This window comes from Mastomys coucha, unplaced genomic scaffold (genome assembly GCF_008632895.1).
Source record: "Mastomys coucha isolate ucsf_1 unplaced genomic scaffold, UCSF_Mcou_1 pScaffold5, whole genome shotgun sequence".
Taxonomy (NCBI): Eukaryota; Metazoa; Chordata; class Mammalia; order Rodentia; family Muridae; genus Mastomys; species Mastomys coucha.
The window spans coordinates 116,864,575-116,891,093 of NW_022196911.1; the positions used below are offsets into that span (position 1 = coordinate 116,864,575).

The window sequence follows — 26,519 nt, forward strand, 5'->3', positions numbered from 1 at the left end:
GAGGGTGAGCCAAGGACCTGAGGGTGTCTGTCTGTCCTGTCTAGATCTTTGAAATGGTTCAGCACATTTCGGCACAGAAGAATCTTGGAGCCCTGAAGCTCAGAATAGCCTTGGTCTTGCTCAGACTGGGCTAGCTACAGTTGATGCAGGCTGGCCTGCCTGGGGTGTGGCCGGGAAGGAAGTCTACCCCAGCCCCACCCAGGGGCCTGATGTCATCCTAGATGGCCCTGCCACATCCTCCCAGGAACCAGACTTGAACAGTTGTGGGCCGGGTCCACCAAGCCATCACTCACACAGTCTCCCATCCATCCCCCATGCCTGCAGCTGTTTTGACAGCATCTGTCAAGGGTGGGCAGGTGGCTAGTTTGAGCCCTAGAAACCAGACTAGTGAACCAGGGCCCAGGGCTCCCTCTGGGCGGCGGGGCTGACTGGTGTCTTGGCGGCTGCTGGCCAGGCCTCTCAGCTTTCACAATACTGTGGTGGAGCTTCGTCCAAGAACATTATTTGGTTTGGGAAATTAAGCTAATTGGGTTTCTCCTGGGCTACCCCTTCCTACTCCCCTTCCCCCTTGTTTCTAATTAGAAGAAATTGACAAGGAATTTACATGACTGAGGACAGTTTTACAAGTTGCAAATGTTTTCTTTTGTTTCCCTGCCTAGTGCCCTTCCTTAGCTAAGGCCTCATCCTGCTGCCCACCCACCCAACTGGGGGGGGGGGGGCAGGGCTGCCCCTAGAGTCTGCCAGAGGTTTGATGTGGCTCCAGCTTGGCTGGCAAAGAGTGGATGTCCCTAGAGCTTACTGATGACAGCCCGGAGCTGACCCTACCTGGGTACAAAGGGTTTGCTCCAGATCCAGGGACCTGGCTGGACAGCCTCAGGAACTACCTCCCCAAGCTGAGGGTCCCACAGCTGCCAGGGTTAGGATGCAAGTAGGTACAGTTGTTTCTCAGCAGAGAATATTTTCCTTTTTCCCCTCCCCCAATCCTATTAGCCTGAAATAAGCCAGATAAGACATTGCATCCTGGGGACTCCTCAGAATGTCCCAGAGATGAATCTTCCACACCCTGGGCTCACTCTCATACCTGACACTCACAGCATTTGATGTGGCAGGAGCTACAGGCGTCACTGCCCACTCTACCACTATGCTGCGCCTGGCTAACCGCAGCCCTTGTTCTAGGCTGCACATGCCTGGAACTTTGTAGAGCCATCTATACCTCCCTCGGCTCTGAAAATCTCTGAGATACTGAGCTGGCTTGGGAAACACCAGGCCAAGGCTCTGCAACGCCAGGCTCCCAGGGCTAAAGCAGAGGAGAGGAGAAAAGGATAGAAAGGGAAACTTCAGTTTGGAGACGGCAAGGTTCCAGCTGTGGATAGTGGTGATGGTGGACCACACGGTTCATGGACTCGGTTCCCCTAACTGAACACGTGAGGATGGTTGATGTATGTTGTATGTGTGTGTCTATGATTTTTAAAAATACCTTTTAGATCTTTTAAAGTTTCATGTTATATGGATGAGTGTTTGCCTGCATGTATGTACGTGCACCTGGTGTGTGCCTGGTGCTCACAAAGGTCAGAAGAAGGTGTTAGCCCTCCTGAAGCCGGAGTTATGGATGGTTTGTGAGTAACAGTGCCGGGAGCCAAACCTGGATCAGTGCTCTTGACCACTAAGCCATCTCTCCAGCTCCCTCTTTGATTTGAAAAACAAAACAAAACAAAAATCCCGGGTTGGGGACACTAGTCGAGACTCATCGCCGCCCCTACACGTCCTGTTGACCTTGGCACTTCTGGTTCACAGATAACTTCTACCTGCGCAACCTGCCCCCACAGCCTACAATCCTACCTGCCAACCACAACTTCCCCGGAGTGCCCCGAGCCACCCCTGCCCATCCCATCGGATCCTGCAGCCGGGACCGCATTGAGGCTGCCTCACTGCAGAAGGGTCCTAAGGAGTTTGACCGCTTCCTCATGGGTAAAGAGCTGGGCAAAGAGAAAGCTAGCAAGGTAGCAGAGGGCAGGGAGCGGCCAGCGGTGGAGGAAGATGGCAGTAAAGATCGACAGAAGCTGGTACCACCCATGCCCGCCGAGGGGCCCTGCAAGGAGGCGGGTCCTGCACCCCGGGGGTCCTGTGAGGCCCGCCCCAAACACCTCACCTCCTGCCTGCTCAATACCAAGGTACTCAATGGAGACATGGGTAAGGCCTCGCTGGCCAGTTGTGCAGGGGGCATGCTGGGCAGGCCCGGAACAGGTGTGGCAGCACCCGGACGCTGTGCCAAGGAGGTGGCAGGCCCCGTGGAGCCTGGGCCAGCCTTCAGCGAGTGCCTGGAGCGGCGGCAGATGCTGCATCATGCTGTGTCCTACACAGTACCCTCTGGCCTGCCTACCGGGCCACCCCCATCCCTCAGCACAGGCCCAGCAGGCTCTTTCCCCTGCCTGCAGCTCCATGCAGGCCCAGATGGGCTCTGCCCCCTGCAGGACAAAGTCTCCCGGGACCTAAAGGCCAGCGGGCCCACCTTTGTGCCTTCTGTGGGACACCTGGCTGACAAGAGCCGCTCTTTCCAAGTAGCAGAGGCCTGTGCCGTGGCAGGTGATGGCAGGGACCGGCACCTGGATGGCGCCATGGCCCCCGACCATGGTGCATATGGAGTCTCCTATGCCCACCTAAAGGCCGAGGGCAAGGGCGAACGGCGACCTGGGGGCTTTGAGGCAGCCCTCCACCCCCGGCTGAAAGGCCTGGAGTATCTTAGTTCAGGCCCAGAGGCCCCCTTCCCTGGACTTCACAAAGGCAGTCTGGACAAAAGTGGCTACTTTGAGTTGCCCACTTCACAGGACTGTGCCCGGTCCAATCACCAAGACCCACTGGGTGGGAAGGCCACCCAGGCCTGCTGCACTTTAGACAAAGTAGCCAACAAAGAGGTCCCTGCTGGCCCTCCAGGGGGCCAGAAGGTAGCCAGGATCCGGCACCAGCAGCACTTGGTGGCTCCTGAAGTAGAATCAGGAGGCAGTGGGGCTGAGACTAAACGCAAGTCTGTGGAGCTGGCTTCTCTGGGTTATAGTGGGCACCATATGCCTCCATGGGGTGTTCAGACAGGCCACGACACCTCCATGGCTGTCATTGAGGAACGAAAGGGCAGTGCCTACCTCGACCCCTTCGGAAGCGGCCTACAGCAGGCAGCCCTCCTGTCCCAGGAGCTGCCCACTCCACCAGATGAAGTCTCAGCCATGAAAAACCTGCTCAAATACAGCAATCAAGCCCTGGTTGTGGGCCAGAAGGCTCCGTTTGTGGGCCTGGGTGGCCTCAAAGCCAGCTGTGTCCAGCAGGAAGCCAAGTTTCCAACCACTAAGGGTCCAGGCCCAGTGGAAAGACCTGACTGCGCCCGCAGCAGGGAGCATGAGGCCCCTCATGGAGATGGGGAGGTGAGGCAACCACCTGTGGGCATCGCGGTGGCCTTGGCCCGGCAGAAGGACACGGTCAGCCGGCCCGACACGGCCTACAATACCAACAGTGGGCGGCAGGGCAGGGCCGCCCCCACCTTCAAAGGTATGACGTTCCTGGTCTGGGAAGCAAGGTAGATGGCCACCGTAGTGATTTCCCTGTGAGTCCCATGGACTCCTTCCCTACGTCTGCCCCTCCAAAGCCCCCAGGGCCAGGGGACCCTGCCTTAGTCCCTCAGCCCCAACTCAAGGCTTGCTTTAGTCAGTGGCTCTCTGACTATACCACAGCCTGGTTTCTCTGCCATCTTTTCTTGGTCAGCTGCTGGAGGACCGCGTGCCACCCATGCACTGGGCCTGGAGGGTGAAGAGGAGAGGTCACGGGCGTGCGATGACCGCTTGGGGCTGCCTGGCCGTGAGCTGCTGTTACAGTAAGAGCTGAGTGGAGGCCCTTGGTAGCTCTGCCGTCTCAGAGCCCTTGTGGGAGGAAGGGAAGTGTCACGACCGTGACATCAGGCACTGGCCTGTTCATGCGCACAGCATTCCAACATCCCCAGAGGGTCCTGTTCACTTACCCTCTGCCGGCAGCACCACTGCCAGAAGGAAACTGAGGCTCCGAGCCTGGGGTCTCCTGGCAACCTTCCATCTCCATTTCCCCTTGCATGTTGACAGTCTGTTGAGGGGCCAGGGTTGGTCGGGGCAAGGGAGGGGCCCAAGCTGGCTCTTAATAACCTTACAGAGACAACAAAGACCTCGTGGAATTTGCCCGGATCCACCCTTCAAGCAGCTGCCCTGGAGATCTGCCCCCCCACCTCATGATGCAAGGCGGCCAGCTGGGCGGGGACCCGGCCCCCCACCCCCATCCTGCCCACCCCCACTGGCTGCCCCGCACTCGAAGTCCCTCCTTGTGGATGGGAGGACATTCCTATGGTCAGTGCTCCCCAGAGCAGACTGGGAGGCTGGCTTGGGGTTGGAGGTTCTCCTGTCCTGGCTGAGCCACCAGGGAGTGGAAAAGCCTGAGAGGCTCTGAACACTATCTCATCCCTCAGGCCTGGGACACCCCGCCCTGCACCAGAACCTACCCCCTGGCTTCCCCGCTTCTGTGCCAGGCTCCATGCCTTCAGTGTTCCCCCTCCCCCAAGACGCAGCCACACAGCTGGTCATCTTGCCCTCGGAACCCACACCCCACACCACCCCTCACACACTTGGTAAGGACCCTCTCGAGTCTGGCTGTCTGCACGTGGGGCTGTTAGCAATGGATTTGAGGAGGGCAGCAGCAGTCTTGGTATGGGAGGCAGGAATATGGCCATCCAGGACCCAGGAGAGAACTGTAACTTTTCTTCCCAGGGACAGGGGTAGAGATGGGCTGAGAAGGGCTGAAGGGAGATGGAGCTGGTGGCTAAGAGGGAAATTGGCCCAGGTTGGCCCTTCATCTCTGACTGAAACTGACAGTCCTCTGGCCCTGCCTGCAGCTGAAGTTATGGACCAGGCCTCACTGTGGCCCCCCATGTATGGGGCCCGGGGCCCTGCATCACACATGCAGCACCCTGGCCAGCTCCCCGTGTACTCTCGGTCCCAGCTGCTTCGGCAGCAAGAGCTGTATGCACTGCAGCAGCAGCAGCAGCAACAACAGCAGCAGCAGCAACAGCAGCAGCAGCAGCAGCAGCAGCAGCAGCAGCAGCAGCAGCATCGGGCCACACAGGCCCTGGAGCTACAGCGAGTTGCCCAGTTCCAGGTACCATGTCCCCAACAGCCACCCCAACCTGAGATCCAAGACAACTCTTCCCCTCCAGGTCCCAAGCAGTGGGTCACAGGGGTACTAAGGGTGTGGCTGTCTGAGCCTCTTCCCCCACTCCCCCAACAGCGCAAGCCTGAGGATCGTCACATGGAGCTGGAGGAAGCTGCCCAGGAGAAGGCCCCAAAGTCCACCCACAAGCCAGTTGCCTTAACCCCCATGGCCAAGGGCACCCCCTCATCCGCCACTGCAGGCCTGGTCAAGCTATCACCCTGCTGCCAGTCACCCACTCTGAAGACCCCTGCGAGTTGCCCCACACCACCACCTCGGCCCAGCGCCCCCTGCACTTTATCCATCTGCCCTACTGGCAGCCCAGGGCCTGGCTCCAAGGTGCCTAGTACCAAGGACAAGAGTGAGGAGGGCCAGCAAGCTGGAACCGACCTTACCACGCTGGAACCAGGTGAGGGAGTGAGTCTCTTTGGCCTGGCAAGTCCTTACCCCTACCTGGTGGGCAGGGCTGTCTGCCTTGTACCCAGACGTTCCCGTCCTTAAGCGGTGAAGCTCTTCTTTCTTTCTCTTCCCTCTTACGATCCACGAGGTAGTGTAATGACCCAGCCATAGGCCCCTCTTTACTCTGGATAGATGGAGCAAAGTAAGAACCAGACCCACGCCTCCGAGACCCAACCGGCAGTGTGAGAAGTGGCACGCTTGAACTGCCGCAGACAGTGGCATCACACTTGGGATCTGTCCCAGCCAGTGAGCCCAGATTTTTTTTTCTTTCTTTCTTTTTGAGACAGGGTTTCTCTGTGTAGCCCTGGCTGTCCTGGAACTCACTCTGTAGACCAGGCTGGCTTCGAACTCAGAAATCCACCTGCCTCTGCCTCCCAAGTGCTGGGATTAAAGGCGTGCGCCACCAGTGCCTGGTATGAGCCCAGATTTTTACAAAGCTGAGATAGGACAACACCACCAGCTGGGGCTAGAGAAATAATCTGCCCTGCCCAAGGCGAAGAGAAGTGGCTGTACTGGTCTTGTGTCTCTCATCCTATGGTTTTCTCTGAGTCAGGCAGGAGAGGTTTTGTATTTGAGCTATCTATCTATCAATCGATCTATTGATCTATCCATAGTTAATGGGGCATAGTGCCTCTCACATGCTGCCAGCTTGCTCTCATTCAGGGAAACCCCACTTCGAGCACCATGGTGTAAAAATCCCTCTTTTCCAGATAGCCACAGCAGAGTGCCCCCAGGATCTCTGCTGTTCCTGGTTGGGGGTGGTGCTGGTTCTAAAGCCTGCATTCTTGTTGACCCTTCATCCCCATGTCTCCTGTCCATTAGGCCAGGAAGCCTCCTCCTCTATCCTGTCATGGGGCCACACTTCCTCTACTGTTTGCAGCTGGCTCCTCACATGTACCTTCTTTTACAGACCTGCCTCCAGGATTGAACCCCACAGCTGGCGTGGATTTCTCTCTCCCTTCAGACGTGCACTCCTCTGACCTTCCAGACCCCCAAACTATGCAAACCACTACCCCAGGGACTCGGCCTGAGCCCACAAGGACGTTCCTGCCTGGGGAGTCAACCCCCTGCAGCCCCAGGAACTTAGAAGAGCCTGGGCTGCTCTCAAGGGCCAGGGATGCCACCCAGGACCTTGCCATCCTACCCCCTGCTGTTGAGGGGGGACTCCCACCAGGGAAGGGAGAAGACCCCAGCCCACTCGAGGGGTTACAAGCACTGAAATTTGGTGACCACCTCGAGGGAGGGGGAACTGAGGCTACTGGCCAGACTAATTCTACTCAGGGAGGGATGCAAAATGACAGGACTGTGGATCAGGGGGTACCACAGCCCCCTTTGGGGGCTACCCCTCAAGCACTGGAACAGGTAGCAGGGAGCCCAGCTGCCCTGGACAAGGATGAAGGCCCACAGACGGTCCCTGATGTGGCCCAGCTACAGGAAGAGGAAACCCAGCTGGAGGAGAGTGGGGGAGACTCAGAAGTGGACTGGGGAATTCCCAACCATACCCACCCACCCAAAGCACTGCCAGGCTTGGATGCCTTGGTGGCTGCTACTGTGGACCTAGGGGACCTGCCTGACATCAGCTTGTCAGACCCTCAGACCCCAGCTGCCTCCGAGCCCCTCAGCACGGCTCCTCTGCCCCATAGCTCAGGGATTCATGGGATTGCCCTACTCAGTGAGCTGGCTGACCTGGAGATCCAGTGGCAGAAGAGCGAGCTGGCCATGCAAGGTGAGCCTCAGCTACAGCATCCTTCCCTGGTGCCCTGGGAGCTGGACCCTCAGGGCAGACAGATGGCAGGCAGCCTTTGGCCTGGAGCAGCTGTCCCTAAAGAAAAGAAATGCCCAGGGGAGTCCCAACAGGTCTTCCTTTATGGAAGTCAGATGCAGGTGTGCCCCCGCCACAGGGTTCACCCCAGCCTGGAGGAGCTACCTGATCCTGGATACCTTTGGGGCCAGGATCCCTCCTCTGTAGTGTCTCCACTTGGAGGAGGACGTGTGGAGGCCTAAGGCACATGTTTAGATGAGGGCCTGGTAGCAGGAAAGGGGCCAGAAATCTCCAGTCTACCACTTTGTCCGGGCAGAGACACCAGACTGGGATCCCCGAACCCCCAAACCTCAGGAGGCTTATCCACCAGGCCTTGGCTGTGGCTATAGCTGCAGGTCTGCTGCTGGCTGGCTTTTGGAACAAGAGTTCCTAAAAGCTTACCCAGCCAACCACCTAAAGGCCCTAAGATAAGTGTAATAGGATGAGACCTGAGGCCTAAGCAGTCTCTACTCATCAGGAAGACCCCACACAGCTCCCCAGATGCCCCTGCACTTAAAGCCCCCCTCCTCACTGCCCAGAGAAACAGCACCTTCCCCCCCCCCGTGGCTGCAGAGGAAGCCCCTCACTGAGGAGTACCCCAGCCAGCCAGTGTGCAGGAGAGTATTTATAAGAAGAACTAGCCAAGTCTTCCGGCTCAGCCTGGTTGCCTGATGCATAAAGCTCCCAAGGCCCTCGTCCTCAGCTAGGGGCTGCAGTATAGCCTAGCCTCAGACCCACCAGGGCAAGAGTCATAAGGAAAGTGGGTGGGCGGTGCCAGGAGAAACAGACTGTGGAGGAGCTCCTGCTGGGCTCTGTAGAGGGGGAGAGTCCAGGAACCCTGGCTAGATCCCCTTTGAGGCCTCACTTGAGTAACGTGGGAGGCTCAAGGCCAAGTGGTGGCCAGGGCCTCCCGTATGAAGGTTACGCAGTAGCATGAGGGGAACACATGGGTCACCAATCAGACGCTGGGCACTGTGTTTGCACATGCCGCACTGCCTGGGAATGTCCGCAAGACCGGAGCCCGTTCATTGAGTGACTACCTTTAGAGTGTGTGTTGGGGGCTGGGGGAGAGCATTGTATAACCCAGTGTGGGTGTTGTAGCTGACAGTCAATGCCTTGCCCACCATACCCTACCTGATCCTGAGCCACTGCTGCAACAGTAGCCTTACAAGATAAAGTCACTGTGGCCGAACTCAGCCACATCAGCTTCTTCCACCAAACCACCCGAGAAGAGACAAATGAGAAACATAGGTACGGAGCCAGTTGCTGGCACCAGAATAAAAGGGAGACCCTTGGGCGGGCCCAGGCCTGGCAGAGCCGTCGGTGGCAAGTGCAGCCCTCAAGGGTACCAGCAGCAAAGGGAGGGCTCACATCTGACCTAGGTTTATTGCACACCTTCCCTGGTGGTAAAGTCTACCTTCTTCCTAAGGAGAAAGCCAGACTTCTGTGCTTTCATTGCTAGGGGCCTAAACCTGTCTCTAGGATGGAAGGTCTCCCAGGTAGATAGAGATCTTGGTGAGAAAAAAAAAATTATGCCCATAGTCTTCCAGCCTTGCCCTGTGCTGGGCATCCCCATTACCCTGTGCGCTGACACGGGTAACTGCCATTCCTCTGGGTTACCTAGTGCTGGCCGTCACTGCTTCTTCCTCTGTCGAGATTCAGGCAGCTATCATTGGCCACCATGTTCCGTGGTGTAGATGGTTCACAGTCCCTGTTGCCTGCCCCTCAGTAGTGCCGAAGCACTGTGGAGCTCTGGAGGCCTCCTTTCCCCTGCATTGATATCCTGACCTTGTTGCCCTTCCTGGATTCGGAGCCTTCCCAGCTACAGTGGTCCGTTGCTATCACTACTCCGATGACTGAACTGCTTGGGTTTGGATGGTGGCGCCCTTGACCTGTCTCTGTGTACTTTCCAACTGCCCCTGCCATTCCTGGAGCACTTCCTTGCTTTCCAGGGTCATCTTTGCAGTCCTCGGCCCCGGTTGTTTCTGAGGAGCCCTATCTCCTTCCAGTGGAGAATGGTGTCAGTTCATGGCCAGAGTGATAGGGTGCCTATTGCCCTGGGGTCAGAGGATGGGGTGCTGCTGCTCCAGGGTTTCTAAGAGGATACCGTGACTTTGACTCAGACTCCACTGGGCTCCACTGATCCTTCTTAGATGTCCTTGTGGGATCAACTCAGTTGTCCCACAATCTTTCATGGTGTCTCTGCTGCAGGCCTCTTCCCTAAATCCATGCTACCCGCTGCTGGCCTGAGCTTTGGCCCAGTGTTGAGCCAACCCTTACTGTCCCATCTAGGTTTTCCTTCTGTGGTTCTCTACCCCTGCTGCCTAGATATTACACATGCTGCGGGGAGGGTGGATGGACTGTAGGACAGATGGATCGTGGGTAGCTTCTTGTGACTGTAAATCGGTCTCTAGAGCACAGCTCAGTGCATGGGCCAAGGATTTGGGAAGCATTGGTCTGCCTGACTTTGTACTTGGTTCATGGCCTCAGCATCCCCCGTCTGCTCAGTCCCCAGTGTCAGAAAGAGTGGGCACACACTTGCAGCCTTCTGGAAACCGTAACAGGCCTGTGGGACACACTTGCCCTGCTCTGTGGTCTGGAATGGATCTCCTCTGCATAGGAAGGCAGGCCATTCCTTATGGCTTAACTCTTCCCTTGGTTCTCACAGCCTAAGGCTGGGACTGTGCTGGGAAGGGGACTTCAAAAGCCTCCTGTGGAGGCGGGCAGCGAATGACCTTTACTTCTCCCTCCAGCAGAGGATGAGGATGTGCTGGCCTTCAACCTGCAGCACCTGGCCACACTGGCCACAGCCTGGTCCTTAGTGGAGGCTGCTAGCCTGGACAGCTCAGTCACTCCACTGCAGGCCCCAGCTGCTGACCCAGACAGAGGCCCCAGGCTCACTCCTAGAATGCAGATCCTGCAGCGCAAGGACACCTGGGCCCCTAAAACCAAGCCTGTAAGTGAGACCACTGCCCAGCTGCTTACAGATGAGAAGACCTCTGCATGCCTGGGCTGCGTCCCACCACGCCACGCTGAGGCTCACAGTACTCAGGTTCCTGAACTCTTGCACACAGGTATGTCCCCTGAAGGCTGCCATCGATCGGCTGGACACACAGGAAGTGGAGATGCGCATGCAGCTGGCAGAGCTGCAGAGGCGCTACAAGGAGAAACAGCGGGAGCTGGCTCGCCTGCAGCGCAGGCATGACCATGAGTATGATGCTCAGGAAGGGGCAGCACCCTTGGTCTCTAGCTCAGCATATGGGGAGGCACTCTGGGGAAGTTACTGGGCCCTGTGCCACCTTGTAGGCAGGAGCAGCTCGGAGACTGGGATCTGTGTGGTACTCATGAGGCCTAGGCAGGCAAGCAGAGGGGTGAACCCTGAGTGGAGGGAAGATGTGGTCATTCAGGGCAGCACAAGGCTAGGTAAGGCAAAGGGCAATGGTGGCTGGAGCAGCTGTGAGTGTAACCAAGGAGGACAAGGAACCCATGGCGTAGCTGGGACCTGTTGCAGGAGCAGAAGAAACCTGCTCAGTTGTGTGAGGGACAGTGTGGGCTTCCCAACCAATGTGGACAAGGCAGTCAGATCCCAGGGTAGAGCAGGAACCAGTGTCGTCCACTGAAAGCTCCAGATCTTGGGCAGCAGGAACCCAGTTGAACCTGACTTCAGCCTGGCGGCCATTACACTCTGAGAGCACTACTGACCCCAACATTCCTCTGCAGGGCGATGCCCTCCAATAGGCCTGGGGGTGGAGTGTTTCGAGGTTTCTTAACATCCTTTCTGTGGCCCCCAGGAGAGAGGAGAGCTCACGGAGCCCCGCACGGCGGGGTCCTGGCCGGCCAAGAAAGCGCAAACACTCAAGCTCACTGCCTGCTCTGCGTCCCGGGGGCCAGCTTGCCAGAAGTGACAGCAAGAAAGCCAAGTGAGTCTTGAGAAGGATCTGTGGGACAGGCCTGGACACCCTGCAGGGTCACACAGTTCCTCTCTGGCTTTAGGAACTGCTGGCTCCCTGCACACAGTGTCTGAAGGCCTAGTGTGTCCCCCTACCAAAACCTGAGGCCATGACAAACATCCAGCAGATAGAGAGCCCTCCCTGTTGGGGACTGGCACGACCCAGTACAGACAGACATCCTCTCTCCATGCCTGGCTATCAGTATCAGCGCCCCCTCCTGGGAAGCCACAGCCTAGGCTTGGCTGCACCAACTCTGGGAACCTGGCCGTGGCTAAGGTTGTGGCATCACCCCACCAGAGCCACCGGCCAGCCTTGGCCCCTTGCATGCGGGGCGGTGTTGCGTAAAAGGCTCTTTATCTGCACTGTATAAAGTCGTTGGTCACGCTGCGCTGCTGCTCACGGCTGCCGCGCGATGTTATTATCCATTACCCGCCCGGCGCAGTCGTTGGCGCACTCCCGGGCCGGGTATAATTGTCCTTCTCGGCTACAAATTGCCTCTCCCGGCAGGCCCATTTGCATAAATCCTCCGAGCTCCTCCAAACACGATTGGCGAGCACGCGTGTGCACAGCATCAATCCTGATGATTTGGTAATAATAGTTAAATCGGCACTAAACGGTTCCTTCAATTAAGACAGAGGCAAAAAATTAATCTCAGGGCTTTATGTCACAAAACATTAGCAAACGCAGAGAAGGTTATGGGGTGGGGGAGTTTGTGTGGGCTACAGGCAAGGGAGAAGGCTCACCATATGGCTGGGGGCCTCACTAAGATGTCCTGTTGCCCTACCCAAGCCAGGTGTCACCCAGCAGGGAGCATAGGGGGTCCCTTTGAGAACCAGTCTGAAGCCTTGGGGCTGCTGAGCAGGATAGAGCCATTGGAAGTTGGGGTCCAGTGGAGGGCATTGGAAAACCTGCTAGATGGCAGTTATAGATTCCCCAAACATCACTCTCTGCCTCTGGCCAGCTCTGACCATGTTGCTCATGCTGGACTCTATCCTAGATCCCAGCAAGTAAGCTTAACCCTGTAGCCGAGTCACCTCTGACCCAGAGAACCCAGAAGCCTTAGGGTAGGGAAGGATCCATGGCCACAGCCCTCTCTTTCCAAAGAGTCTCCTGACCACCTCCCCAGCTCCAGCTCCTGTCCAGGCTTTCAAACTATGTTCCAGAACCCAGGGAGGGCAGCAGGCCTTGGGCCTGAAGGCTGGGCCTTCTCCATGCAGGACATGGGGCCAGGAAGGGTGGCAGGAAGCTGGGGTCAAGGAGGCCCCTAGAGCTGCAGGGGCTTCCTGCCTGGCCTTCCTTGCCTTCAGAGGTCCAGTCTTCTTGTTGGACAGGAAGGTGGAGAGCGGTGTCTGACCATGTGAGGTCAGGCCCAGGCCAGGCCCTTGGTCCCCGTCTGCCACTCATTTTCACGAGCAGCCAGTTTCCTTCTCTGTGAGGGCTAAAGGGTTGACGGGTTAGAGGCCAAACCCCAGCCCCTGGCTAGCTGTGGACAAACGGGCAGTGATGGTTTCCTCATGGAAATACTAGGGAATACTAGGAAGGAAATGAAACCACACATTGAACATACTGGGGTGTCTGGGAGACATGTCTGCCCGAGTGGCCCAAGAGTAGACGGGTGGGGGAGGATGAGGCAGGATCCCTCTTGCTGTTTCCACAGTAGCTGCTTGACCATATTGAACTCTGACCCAACTACCAGCCTAGATGAGATAGCTTACCCTGGAATGGGGATATTGAAGCTGGCTGAGTCAGGATCGGAGGGCCCCAGGGACCACTGGGAGCCAATAGTCAGCAGGCAGGAGGGACCGACACCCCCAGGGCCTGCTCTTAGCAGGCGAGACAGGAGGCTGTGTCCTGTATGATGGGCCTGCATGATGTCTGCCCCTCAGGACACACCACAGTGACTGAGGGGTCCTGATGCCTAGGCCCTGCCGCTGTACCAACCACTGCCTTCCCCTAGGGCTGTTCGTGCCAGCCTAAGTCTATTGTGTGCTGAGCTACGAGGTGACGAGCCCCCAAGGAAGCGAAGCAAACTGGAAAAGAGTCCTTACACTGGCCTACAGTCGGCCTCCTCGGTGAGTTTCCGGGCCTCCACCCTCACCACATCACACGTGACATGACGTGTTAGGAATGGATACCAGGTGAGCAAGGGTGAACCAGCTAGGGTCTGAGCTTTGGATACCTTGGTTAAAAGAAATGATGCCACAGATTTGCAGGTATAGTAACCAGGGGCCGTTGCCTCCAGCACACTGGACATGGGTTTCCAAGTGTGGCTAGTTCTCTGATGTAGTGTACTGAAGATGGGAGCCTACAGCCAGAATGCCTGGCTCTGAACACTGTGTCTGCAGTGCCCAGTGGAATCCTGGGTCCTTTCTTAGACTCTTCTCGCTCTCCTAGGTCCCAGACCTATTCTTACCTCCTCTGTCCCCTTCCACATCAGAAGGCTGTGTTTATTCTTGCTTGCTTGATTTTGGCATGGTTTGGTGGTGGTGGTGGTGGTTTCAGTCTCCATGCTCCCTGACTATCTAGAACTCGCTCTATAAGTCAGGCTGTCCCTGACCGTACAGCCTTCTCCGATCTCTGCCCTGTAAGCACAGGTGGGGTATTGTGCCTAGGGAACTCTTCTATTTAATCCTTCCATTTCACAAAAGCAAACAGCATATACCCATGTTATACAGAGCCTTCTGACTCCCGGGCCCCAACCTATTCTACCATATGAGGTTGAACGTGGGTGGATGGGGCACTAAGTAGACAGAGTTTACTCCAGTAGGCAGCCAGATGTCCTCAGAGCCCTTTTTAAGACAAGTCCCCAGAGGAGCTGTTTTCTGGGCCTCACCACAACAGAGGAAACCCACAGGCCCTGAGCTGAGGCAGGGGGCCCTGCCTCTGGGTGACACTTTCACCTCTCATTCACAGGAGAAGGTGCGGTGCAAGAAGAGCTGTGGCCAGGCCGAGTTGTCACCCTCAGTGGCCCACAAGGTGGCTCAGCTGAAGCCAAAGGTCAAGAGCAAGGGGCTGCCTGCCAGCCTCAGTGCCTTCCAGCGCAAAGAGGCTGCCCCAGGTGGGCGCATCCGGAAGAAGCTCTCTAGAGCCAAGAGTGTCAAGGTGTCAGGGGCGGCACGGCATCCACACCCCGATGGGGACAGTGGCAGGGAGATGCCCAAATTCCAGGCCCAACCAGCAGTGGCTGTGGCACATGAGGCAGGCAAGTTGGTGGTGTGAGTGACTAGAACCTGGGTCTTGGTCACCTTGGGGCTGAAGGATGGGTGTGCAAGGGTCCGAACCACCAGATCCAAGTGAAGTCTGAGAAATGGACAATGTGTTGTGAAAGGTTGGGAAGGAGTCTTTGTCCCCAGGCCAGAGCTGTCACTCAGGGCAGAAAGAAGGCCTGGACACACCCTGGAAAGCACTTTAAAAATAGCCCCTCCCCACCTCTGCCCTGCAGCATCCGGCAGGTCAGTGGGGTATCTCTTCCTTCCCCAGCAGATTAGTCCAGAGGCAGCCTGGAAAAATAGATGCTTCCTCCCTCCCGGCCCCTCCTCCTGGGTCTGAGGCTGAGAGAGGACGAGAGGAAGCACTGCTTTGAGGGCAGGAAGCAAGGGGCAGCTGGGCCAGAGGATACGGAAAGAGGGAGGGACTCCTTAGGGAGAAGCTCAGTTCTGCAAGGTGGAGCTGCAAGAGCAAAAACCCTGGTCAAACACTGTTAGGGTGCGGCTTAGTACCCCACCCTTGAGCAGCCCAGAAGATGACAGGTGTCTTAATTGGCCACACTCCCTAAGGTCCACTCCAAATAGCCAGGTCCAACACCAGTCACCAAGTCCTCTCTGCTGTCCCCCAGGCAGCGGCTATGACAGTGAGGACTGCCAGGCACTCCTGGGGACAGAGGCGGCTCCCAGGGAGCCTGGGCTGGTGTTGCACCCAGGGGCTCGTATGGCCGTGCTGGGACCCTCACCTTCCTCCGTGGTCAAGATGGAAGCTAACCAGAAGGCCAAGAAGAAAAAGGAGAGGCAGGGCCTGCTAGGTAACGGAGAAACCAAGCAGAGTGGGAACAGGGGCCTGTATAACCAGGATCCCGGTGACCGCTTCCCTCCCTTCCACAGGGGCCTGCCGCCTGTCCAGCCCCGAGAGCGAGGTTAAGATCAAGAGACGGACAGTGAAGACCAAAGTGGGCCCCAAGCTGGAGCGGGCACCAGGGCGGCGGCCCCCGGGTGCACCAGGCAAGAAGAAAGCCAAGGGCAAAGGGAAAACTGGCCTGCGGACAGAGCCTGGGACCACCACCAGCAGGGATGCCCTTTTCAGCCCCACCCGAAACTTTGCCTGCCGAGAGGAGGGCAGCAAACTTGCCAGTGAGCGCCTCAAGAGAGCCACCCGCAAGAGCGCCATGTTGCAGCCAGTCCTGAGGGTAGGTTACCGGTCAAGTAGACCTCAGAGCAGTCAGTGGGCGCCCCAAGGAGGATGACGCAGCCTCCTCCTTCCCCATTCAACTCTGAACCCCGAGTCCCAGCCCATGGCTGGCCCGGAAAGCCATCCTGATCCTCACTGCTGCTCTCCGTCCACCCTTCTTGACCAGCGGAAGAATGGGGCCCTGTCCATCGCTCTGTCGGCCCGCAACGCCAAGGCCATCCTGGGAAAGAACAGGAAGCTGACGAAGGTGAAGAGAGAGGCTGTCAGCAAGCAGGTAACAGCCCTCCCAGGCCGGGGCCTAGTGGAGGGGGGCCAGCCCCTCCCAGCCTCCTCCCCTGACCCCTGTGGTCCACCCAGGGCCAGGGCAGAGTGGTGAGCCGGCTACTGGAGAGCTTCACTGTAGAGGATGATTTTGAGTTTGACGACGATGATGATGAGGAGGAGGAGGAGGACGACGATGATGACGATAGCAGCTTCTCAGATGAGGAGGAGGAGGAAGCCAGCGTACAGCTCAGCGCAGAGCAGAGTGCCGCCCTGGGTAAGGAAGAGACAACAGCTGCCTGCCGGGGAGGGGAATGGTGGGTGGGTGGATCCAGGGCCCGGGACTGATGTCTATCCCTGCAGCACGGTCCTGCACCATCCACAAGGAGGACCTGCAGGATGGACTGCCGGTGCTGATCCCAAAGGAAGACAGTCTACTGTATGCAGGCAGTGTCAGGACCCTGCAGCCCCCTGATATGTGAGACCCGGGCCTGGGTGGGAGGGATGTGTGCTGGCTGTGACGTGTTGGGCAATGAGACCCCTGCGGGAACCTCACATACCCCTACAACGCCCTCAGTTACAGCATCGTCATTGAGGGAGAGAGAGGCAACCGACAGCGAGTCTACTCACTGGAGCAGCTGCTGCAGGAGGCGGTGAGCATGGCCGCGCCTGGGTGAACAAGCCTGGTGGCTTTCCCCACCACCAGGAGGACCCTGGCCTGCCCCTACGCTGACCCATGTGGTCAGACCCAACTGTTCACTGGCTACCGCTCTGCGGCTCCCTGCAGGTTCTTGATGTCCGGCCACAGTCCAGTCGGTACCTTCCACCTGGTACCCGGGTCTGTGCCTACTGGAGTCAGAAGTCCCGGTGCCTATATCCAGGCAATGTGGTTCGAGGTAAGCATGCTAAAGGCCAGGACTAGGGCTGAAGCCCCTCTGTGGCCTTTAGAGTTCTTACCCACTGTCCAGCTATACTTGGGTATGAAGGAAGACAGGTTTGGGTCTGCTCTAAGTGAGACCAGTAAGATCAATTCGTCAGCAGCCATGAAGAAGTCAGAGGGGCAGGGGTGGGGGTGGGGGCATGTCCAGCTAATCAGAGTAGGCCCAGCAAGTAAAGGACCCAGAATCCCATTGTGTGAAGTGACCATACCAGTACACCAGGACAAAAGAGCATGTAGGGCCCTCGGGGTGGCAAGACTCTATGTAAATAAAGGTCTAGAGATGACTAGGCAGGTAGGCAAGACTCTATGGGACACTTTTGGGAGGAAATGTAGAGAGATGTCTTTGCCCCAGTGTCTATGTGTGGGGAGGCTAGGGTGTGTGTCTGCTTGTATGTGGGGCCAGTGGATATAATACCAAGTAGCCAAGGGGAGAGCCATGTTGGTTTATTGGGCAGCCGTGTGATAAGGTTGCAGAAGCACCCTGCTCAGCACCCCTGCTGTCCCCCTGCCCTCCCCTGCCTTCTGGTAAGCTGGGCTGACCACATACGCCGGACATGCCCCATTGCAGGTGCTTCCAGCGATGAGGAAGACATGGACTCTGTGGTGGTAGAGTTTGATGATGGAGACACAGGCCACATAGCTGTCTCTAACATCAGGCTGCTGCCTCCGGACTTCAAGATCCAGTGTGAGCACCCCAGGAATATCTAACCTAAGGGTGGGGCTCCCCCTGCTTGTAGCAGCTCCCAGAAGCCCCTCCTACTTGGGCCTCACCAAAACTGGAGCTGTTACCAGCGTTCCACAACGGGTGGTAGCCACCTACCAACAGGCCCACAGTGAACCCCTCTGTCCACTTCACAGGTACAGAGCCCTCGCCAGCCCTGTTGGTGTCCAGCAGCTGCCGGAGGACCAAAAAAGCAGCCAGTGAGGGCCACCCAGCCAGCGAAGCCCCCACTCCCAGCCTATCCCCTAAAGTGCAGGATGGCCCTGAAACCTCTAAGACCCCTGGGAAGAAATCTGGCAGCAAAGACAAAGCTGGTATTTGCAGAGCTGTTGAGAACTGGGAAGGGAGGGCCCCTGGGGGTGTGGTCACTGGGAGGCGCATGGGGCCTGCTGGGGTCAGGGAGGGGTGAGTGGAGACAGCTGGGTGGGCCCAGCAGGTACAGCTGACCCTACCTGGCTTCCCCCCCAGGCAAAGTCGACCTCCTAACCTCAGGTGCCAAGTCCCCCACGGGGGCCTCAGACCACTTCCTAGGCCGCAGAGGCAGCCCCCTGCTGAGCTGGTCAGCAGTGGCTCAGACCAAGCGGAAAGCGGTCGCTGCGGCAGCGGCAGGTGGCAAAGGGCCAGGGGTACTGCAGAACCTCTTCCAGCTCAACGGAAGCACCAAGAAGCTGCGGGCCCGGGATACCCTGTTTCCCATGCATAGCATGGCTGCCCCTGTGTTTGGTAACAGCTTCCGAGCTGACTCCTTCAGCAGCCTGGCGAGTTCCTACACACCCTTCCTTGGAGGGGCTGGGGCAGGTCTTCCCGGAGGAGCCCACAAGCTGCTCCGGGCCAAGAAGGCTGAGCGGGCTGAAGTAGAAAAGGCCGGGAGGCGGCGGGCAGGAAGCGAGTTTCTGGTTAAGCTGGACCATGAGGGTGTGACCTCTCCCAAGAACAAAAACTGCAAGGCCCTGCTCATGAGTGACAAGGACTTCGGACCCAAGCTGGGGCGACCTCTGGGCAGCCCCAGTTACGCACACCCAGCCCTCATTGGCAAGGACAAGAAGGGGCGGGCACCGGTGCATCCGCTACCCATGGGACTGGCTCTGCGCAAGTACCCACTGCCCTGTGATAGTGACTGCCCCAGCTCCTACTCCGACGAGGATGAGGATGGCCCGGGGCTAGCCACCGGTGTTCCCTCCCGATTCCTCACCCGCCTCTCCATGTCGTCGTCCTCCTCTGGCTCGTCCACGTCCTCTTCCTCAGGCTCCGTGTCCACTTCCAGCCTCTGTTCCTCTGACAATGAGGACTCATCTTACAGCTCCGATGACGAGGACCCTGCCCTGCTGCTGCAGACCTGTCTCACCCGCCCTGTGCCCGCCCTCCTGGCTCCACCCGAAGCCCTGCGCTCTAAGGGTAGCAGCCCCCACGCGCACACCCACGCCCAGCGCTGCTTCCTGTCCCGGGCTGGGGTGGCTGGTGCAGGTGCAGGTGCCGGCCCCAGTGGTAGCAAATCCAAGTTCAAGCGCAAGGAGGCCCTGAGCTTCTCCAAAGCCAAAGAGCTTTCTCGGAGGCAACGGCTGCCCTCCGTAGAAAACCGGCCAAAGATCTCAGCCTTCCTGCCTGCCCGACAGCTCTGGAAGTGGTCGGGAAACCCCACGCAGGTAGGTGGCCTGTCTCCCAGCACCCACGTAGAGCAGCTCACAGCTGTCCCTAACTCTAGGCTACAGGGGGATCTGCACATACACTTAGTTTTTGTTGTCGGTTTGGGTTTGTTGGTGGTGGTTTGGGTTTTGTTGGTTAAGGTTTTTCCCCCCTATAGAGTTTCTCTGTGTAGCCCTGGCTGCCCTGGAACTTGCTCTGTAGACCAGGCTGGCCTCTAACTCAGATCCATCTTTCTCTGTCTCCTAAATTCTGTCTGTTTTAAGGTTTATTTATTTTACGTATATAAATGTACTATAGTTGTATTCAGACACACCAGAAGAAGGCACTGAATCCCCTTACAGATGGTTGTGAGCCACCATGTGGTTGCTGGGAATTGAACTCAGGACCTATGGAAGAGCAGTCAGTACTCTTAACTTCTGAGCCATCTCTCCAGCCCTGTTTTGGTTTTGTTTGTTTTTTGTTTTTGTTTTTATTTTGTTTTGTTTTTTCCAAGACAGGGTTTCTCTGTATAGCCCTGGCTGTCCTGGAACTCACTCTGTAGACCAGGCTGGCCTCAAACTCAGAAATCCACCTGTCTCTGCCTCCCAAGTGCTGGGATTAAAGGTGTGTGCCACCAAAGCCATTTGGAAACCCCCCAAGCAACAACAGAACCCCACCAGTAACCTAATGAGACAAATAGCCAGCAGATTGGCACATTAGAGCATTGTCTTGCATGTGTGGCCACACAAGTGACCCGCACACTGGGCATTGTGTCCTGCTTGCTTTTCACGCTGCTCTGCCCCTTGGCTCTGCCGCCCAAGGAGCCTCTCCTGCTGACCAATCTGCAGGGGACCTGCACTTGTTTGTGGGCTTGCTCTTTGTTTGTATTGGCTTTTTGGTGTTTGGTTATGATGGGGTCTCACTGTGTAGCCCTGGCTGGCCTAGTACTCACAGAGATCCACCTAGTCCTACCTTCTGAATGCTGGGATTAAAGGTGCAGTGTACACCTAACTCAGCTATCTGTGGGCTTTTATATCACTGTAAAACAAACAGCAGTGAGCATATCGTGTGTGTCTCTCTGCCTTCGGACTCTGCTACAGTGTTTCTGTCATGACCAGTGTGCCCACCTCATAGGAAATCTGTGGCGGACAGTGACACTTCTCCACCCATCCTGTGCCCATTTTCTGCCCTCCCAGACACATACAGAGACATGCCACCTGTCCCCTCTGCATGCTCTCAGTTTCCCTGGCTACCACCTTTTCTCAAGCTTCCTGGGTCCCTCCTCACTCTCCCGTATCTGCTGGTCTACCCTGCAGAGGCGAGGCATGAAGGGGAAAGCCAGGAAACTGTTCTACAAGGCCATTGTCCGAGGCAAGGAGACGCTGCGCATTGGGGACTGTGCGGTCTTCCTTTCGGCTGGACGGCCCAACCTGCCCTATATCGGCCGCATTGAGAGCTTGTGGGAGTCATGGGGCAGCAACATGGTGGTGAAGGTCAAATGGTTCTACCACCCCGAGGAGACCAAACTGGGGAAGCGGCAGAGTGACGGGAAGGTGAAGTGTGGGCGGGTGCGGTGGTGGCCCAGCCCCCGCACTGGGTCTTTGGGGAAATGGGCACGTTCCCTGGGTGTGGGGTGTTTCTGCTGAGGCCGGACCCAACACTTTATCTTCCCTCTCACATGGCAGAACGCACTCTACCAGTCTTGCCACGAGGATGAGAATGACGTGCAGACCATCTCCCACAAATGCCAGGTGGTGGGCCGAGAGCAGTATGAACAGATGATGCGGGGCCGCAAGTACCAGGACCAGCAGGACCTCTACTACTTGGCAGGCACCTATGATCCTACTACTGGGCGCCTGGTGACAGCGGACGGCGTGCCTGTCCTGTGCTGAGCTGCCTCTGCCTCTGCCCACCTTCGCCCATGGCTGCAGTCAAGAGGTCAGCCAGCCAGGAGCTGGTCTGAGCAAATATGCAACCCCCCCAAGGCGGGATCAGGCTTCTCCTCGAAGTTCTCTGGAGAGAGCTCCTAGGATGGAGCCCCAGTCCCATCCTAGCTGCTCCCGGGGGAGAGCCAGACCGGTCCCATGGGGACCGGCTGCAATGCCGCTGCACCGCAGTTCTCGAGAGATTAGAATCCAAGCCATATTTCCCTAGTACCTCCGACTGTCTCCCACCAGGGAAAGCAGAAATCAGGTGTGTTGTCTATTTATTTCTCTATGTAAATATTGTATTTCTGTGGGGAAGTTTTATGGGGGAAAATGTGGAAATTTTCCCCACCTTTGCGACGAGGGTGTGTGCGCGCGCGCGCGCGCGCGCGCATGTGTGTGTGTGTGTGTGTGTGTGTGTGTGTGTGTGTGTGTATGTATGGGTGTGCGTGTGTGCATGGTGCGTGCATGCGTGTGTGTAGGGGTTTTGTCCTGGGTTTTCTTTGGAAATGCACTGTTCTCAGCCTAGTTGAATTCCAACAGGGGCATCTGTGACTGCAGAGGCTGCTGGAATGGGGGCGTGGCCAAAGGCCGTGGGATGGTCACATGAGACCCAGTCATACCCTCCAATCTCTTGGGGGCCAACTGTGAAGGAAATTACACTGCGGTTTATTTCCTATAAATACGTCCCATCCATGAAAGTATTGGGGTGGGGGCAGTGAAGGCGGTCCTCTGGAAGGACAGGGGTTCCAACCACAAGATGAAAACCAGGATCAGCCTGCAGGCCAGTACCGGCCTGCCCCACTCTCCAGCCCAGGAGTATGGCAGCAGCCATGTATCTCTTACCTCTGTTTAAAACAAAACAAATGAACAAATATTTTGAAATATCAATAAGAAAAATGAGTGTTTAGACTTTCTTTCCTGAATATTCCAAGTTGTTTCTGGTTCCCGTTTCCATGGCCAGTTTGATGCAGGGAGAGAAGCCTGGCCTCACTCAAGCAGGGTGTAGGCGACCCCCAGCCCCCTCTGTCCCACCAGCTTTCAGCCCCTTCCTTATCCTCCAGAGCAACAGCTGCCTCCCCCAAGAGCTACAGGGCTTCCACATGGTGCAGCTGGTCCAGGTCCCTGTCTGGGCCAGAATTTGGGGCCCGCCTGGGGCTGGTCCACAGTTCTGCATGAGTACCTTCTCACTACTAAGACGCACCCCCCTTCCCCACCAGACACTTTCCCTGGGGCCCCACCACCTCTGGATAGCCTCAAGTGTGGATAGCAATGAGGCTGAGCCAGAGGTTCTGGGGTCAGAACAGTAGAAAGGCGGGTGCTGCTCACCCGGGGGGGGGGGCCATCTGGCTCCCCTTCTCTCAATCCAGACCCTGATCCTGGGGCCCCTCTGCCCACCCTCCCCAAACAGTTTCTGGACCTTTTTTATAGCCACTCAGCAGGGCAGATGGCATGGCAGCTCATGAACGGAGTATACATCAAGGGTCCCTTCTGGCCTCTTGTACACACATCCTGACCCCAAGTACCAGGAAGGCCAGGCAGGGTAGACCATGGACCAAAAAAGCCTTTGTCCTCAAAAATGCCTTGTGGCACACGTGCTCCCCAGTGTCCACTCAGCCAAGGCTTCGCAGGAAGCAAGGAGTATTGATGGGCACCCAGCCCTAACTGGGGACCCTCAGCCTCACCTCCTTTGCTCAGGCCCACCAGGAGTCTGTCCCGACCCCAGGGACTCTATTGTTCTCACTAGTTGCTCCAAGGTCCCTGTTGGTGGCCCACAGAATAGCCAAGGGTGCCCATTCCTGGCTGTGCCACCACTCTGAGGGTTTTTGTTCTCCACATGAGTGCAATATTCCACTCCTAGTGGTCGTCAGAAGAGATGACCACCAAGGTCCTGCTCACAGCCAGGGAATCAGGAAGGTGGCAACCCAAGAACCAAGACCAGGGCTAGCACTAGAAAGGCTGCCCGGAACCCCAGTACCCAGGAGCCCCGGAGCAAGTCGAAAGGCTGTTTGTCCTGCGTGCTGTCGTCTTTACGTTTCTTCTGCCCTCTGCTGAGCTGTCCTCTTTATCTGTCTCGATCTTAGGTCCCTCCACCCTTTTCCTTGATTTCTGTGTCTGCACGCAAATGGCGTGACCCCTCCTCCCCAACTGTGGCTAACGTGGTAAAAAGCACGATTCTTGTAAATGTGTAAACTAAGAGACTGGTTGGATTTTTTTTCAATGTAAACACTAAATACAAAAACAAAAACAAAACAAAAAAAACACAAAGGTTTTATGAACAGCAGACTCTATGTAAAGGCATTTTACTATTAAATTTTTTATTGATAACTTGCTTAAGAATAAATATATGACTATTGTACAGGTGCTCAGTGGTCCAGATTGTGACTTGTACCTGCCTCCTGTATGTGTGTCACATGGTCATTCCTGTGTGGGCTGAGGAGAGAGAGACTGGCTAGCATGGGTTTGGGTGGTCTTAGGCTTAGAGACCCCACCCAACCCCATCCCCAGTCACGGGCCTTTCTTGATCCTAGGGCTGGACTTGTTAGTCATGTATGAATATTAGTCACCTGTCTAGCCTGAACCAGTTCTTACAGCCATGGTGGAGTCCACAGGACAAGGAGAAGAGCCTCAAAGACTACTGCTCCATACTGTGAACACTGCCTTGGCAAGGACTGAATGGATTTATTCAACAAAAGAATTTTCCTGCCAGACAGTTATGCCAAGAATAATAAGAAACAGTCCTGATAGATGTGGTGGCGCACGCCTGTGACCTCAGCGCTCAGGACGCAGAGGCAGATGAGCCCCCTTGAGTTTAAATCGGGCTTGGTCCTCATAACAAGTTCCAAGCCGGCCAAGGATTACACAGTGAGACACTATCTCTTCCGGGTAAAAAGTTCTCGTGGCTAAGCAGAGGATTGACTGCAAGTCAAGCAACCAAGACTCAGAGGAAGGCAGGACCACGCCTAGCTGCAGACCCAAGAAAGCCCAACCCTGACCAGGCGAGACAGCTGGGACTTGTCATTTACTACTGACACCCTGAGATGAAGCCCCAGCAGGACATAGGCAACAGGAAGGCTGGCTCTGGGAGCAGTGTGGGGTCCTTAGCTTTCCACATCCACATGTAAGGATTGTGGTTGTGTGCATACTCATACCCCAGCCCTGCCCGGCTGGGATGTCTCTCTCTCCAGTGTTACCTTCCAGCCCTTCCCTGAACTACTTTGGTAAGGGATGCCCCTCTCACGGAAGCAGGGGAAGCTCTAAGTGCCTATGTGGTCCAGCGGCTGTCTGCTCCATAGACTGCCACCAAATTCTTCCTTCGCTCCATTCCAAGTCCCAGCAGAAGCTGATAGGTAAGGGCCATAAGACCAGGTGTACAGGGTCTTATGTACCCTATGGGCTATGGGGGGTTGTACACTCAGTCCTGGCATTATCTGAGATCGTGACCTTCGAGAAAAGTGTCCTGCCATTCCTAGCTGCCCAGTGGCCACTGCCTCGTGCCCACCTGGGGCCTGAGGCAAAGTGACAGTTGGAGGCCGGGGCACACTGCGCAGGGATCCTGGCCCAAGGACCCTCTGTGCACTTGACGCATCCATCTGCAGGGACTTGAGTTATTTGCTGGGACACAGCTGAGCACAGGGAGGCTGGGTCTCTGCATGGCTCCTGGAGCCCCTGAGACAGAACTGTTTTTGTTGTTGTTGTTGTTTCTTGTTTGTTTGTTTTGTTTTTTGGGTTTTTTTTAAGATTTTATTTATTTACTATATGTATACAATAGCTGTCCTCAGACTCTCCAGAAGAGGAAGTCAGATCTCTCGTTACAGATGGTTGTAAGCCACTATGTGGTTGCTGGGATTTGAACTCAGGACCTTTGGAAGAGCAGTCGGTGCTCTTAACCACTGAGCCATCTCTCCAGCCCCGAGACACAACTGTTGAGTGTCCTCTGCCATTCGAGCCTTTTGGCTGGAACTGTAACTCAGTAGTGGAGTGCATACCTAAGATATGCAAGGTTCCAGGTTTTATCCCAGTAACACACACACAGACAGAGACGGAGAGAGAGAGACAGAACACAAAAGCTTGCTCAGGGGGTCATATAAGGAGGCTCTGATGAAAGGAAGTGGGCAGGACCAGAGTCTGGAGGTTGTCAATGACAATGACGTCTGCATGCAGCCTGGCAAGAACCCCCCCACCCAAGCTGGCCTTGGGCTCTGTCTCCTATCCAACCAAGTCCACCACGGCCAGCAGAGCTGAGCAGTAAGCATGGCAGGGAGCAGCTGAACAGCCAGCCTCCAAGACAAAACAGCTTCAAGATCCAAGACAGGCAGGCAGGAGAGGCGGGAAACAGTGGGCCAGCAACTACTCTGGGGCCAGGTGGTGAAGATACCACCTCACAGCAGCATCAGGTGGGGCATGCTGTTTCTAGTCCAGAACACGGCTAAGACTTCCACTGGGTTCTCACACTAATGGGGACAACCGTGGTTGGTGAAGCAAGTGGCTCTGATTGTCCCTGAGTTAATCCAGGCAGCTTCCTGGAGAAGGGAGTCCCAGGTAGGTAGGGCAGAGCAAGTAGAGAGAAGAGGAACATGGTGACTACAGGTGGGGAGGGGGGCAGAGCCGAGGGGGGCAGAGGCTCAAGGACAAGGCCCTTAGCAGGATGCGGCTTACAGCCACTTGCCTACTCAGAGTCCACAGACAGATGGCTCCCTTGGTGGCCTTGGGTCAGAGTTAAAGTGACCAGCCCAGTCCAGACCCCAGGAGAGATTCTGCACCAAGACAAAGGCGCTGGCAGGATCAGTGGGATGCTGCTCACAGGCTTAGGAACATGGTAAGTGGGGCAAGCCCCAGGCAGGCTACTACTGGACACATTCTGCTTGAGTCAGCCCCCAAGTTCAGGATCTACCCATAGGAGCTCCAAGGGACACAGGCAGACAGTTCAGCCAGAGCAGGCTCCCTCAGACATTGTGGTCCTGGCCTTCCAGGACCTGCTGCCCTCAAACAGGAACTGATCCAAGGGCAGGGGGACATGGAGAGGACACGGGCTATGGCGCCCCGAGGGTTAAACATGCAAGACTCCACTTTGATCAAGACAAATGAGCCATTATGTGAAACGCTGGGGCAAGATAAATGACGGCACTGGGTGAAGTGAGATCAATAAAAGTGATGTTTTATCAGGTAGAAATGACAACCCGGCTGATCGCAATTCGTTTTTAATACTACAAACGAATTGGAG

The 26,519-nt window shown here is 56.4% G+C and overlaps 1 protein-coding gene across 2 annotated transcripts in view; it reads left to right on the forward strand.

Moving 5' to 3' along the window:
• Positions 1 to 23,660, forward strand: part of Bahcc1 (BAH domain and coiled-coil containing 1) — a 59,199-nt gene extending 35,539 nt beyond the window's left edge. The window contains exons 5-29 of one of the 2 annotated variants that reach the window (XM_031350853.1): positions 1,795 to 3,537; positions 3,751 to 3,859; positions 4,168 to 4,358; positions 4,478 to 4,636; positions 4,901 to 5,163; positions 5,293 to 5,623; positions 6,584 to 7,399; positions 10,228 to 10,430; positions 10,549 to 10,685; positions 11,266 to 11,394; positions 13,382 to 13,496; positions 14,338 to 14,626; positions 15,260 to 15,442; positions 15,522 to 15,823; positions 15,992 to 16,099; positions 16,183 to 16,363; positions 16,450 to 16,564; positions 16,664 to 16,739; positions 16,874 to 16,982; positions 17,595 to 17,711; positions 17,885 to 18,061; positions 18,216 to 19,390; positions 20,687 to 20,923; positions 21,056 to 21,563; positions 21,839 to 23,660. In XM_031350853.1, the coding sequence (XP_031206713.1) occupies positions 1,795 to 3,537; positions 3,751 to 3,859; positions 4,168 to 4,358; positions 4,478 to 4,636; positions 4,901 to 5,163; positions 5,293 to 5,623; positions 6,584 to 7,399; positions 10,228 to 10,430; positions 10,549 to 10,685; positions 11,266 to 11,394; positions 13,382 to 13,496; positions 14,338 to 14,626; positions 15,260 to 15,442; positions 15,522 to 15,823; positions 15,992 to 16,099; positions 16,183 to 16,363; positions 16,450 to 16,564; positions 16,664 to 16,739; positions 16,874 to 16,982; positions 17,595 to 17,711; positions 17,885 to 18,061; positions 18,216 to 19,390; positions 20,687 to 20,923; positions 21,056 to 21,262 (7,472 nt within the window). In that variant the 3' untranslated portion in view covers positions 21,263 to 21,563; positions 21,839 to 23,660. The remainder of the gene's footprint in view (positions 1 to 1,794; positions 3,538 to 3,750; positions 3,860 to 4,167; positions 4,359 to 4,477; positions 4,637 to 4,900; positions 5,164 to 5,292; positions 5,624 to 6,583; positions 7,400 to 10,227; positions 10,431 to 10,548; positions 10,686 to 11,265; positions 11,395 to 13,381; positions 13,497 to 14,337; positions 14,627 to 15,259; positions 15,443 to 15,521; positions 15,824 to 15,991; positions 16,100 to 16,182; positions 16,364 to 16,449; positions 16,565 to 16,663; positions 16,740 to 16,873; positions 16,983 to 17,594; positions 17,712 to 17,884; positions 18,062 to 18,215; positions 19,391 to 20,686; positions 20,924 to 21,055; positions 21,564 to 21,838) is intronic. The other variant, XM_031350854.1, reaches the window with a different exon arrangement.
• The last annotated feature ends 2,859 nt before the right edge of the window (positions 23,661 to 26,519 follow it).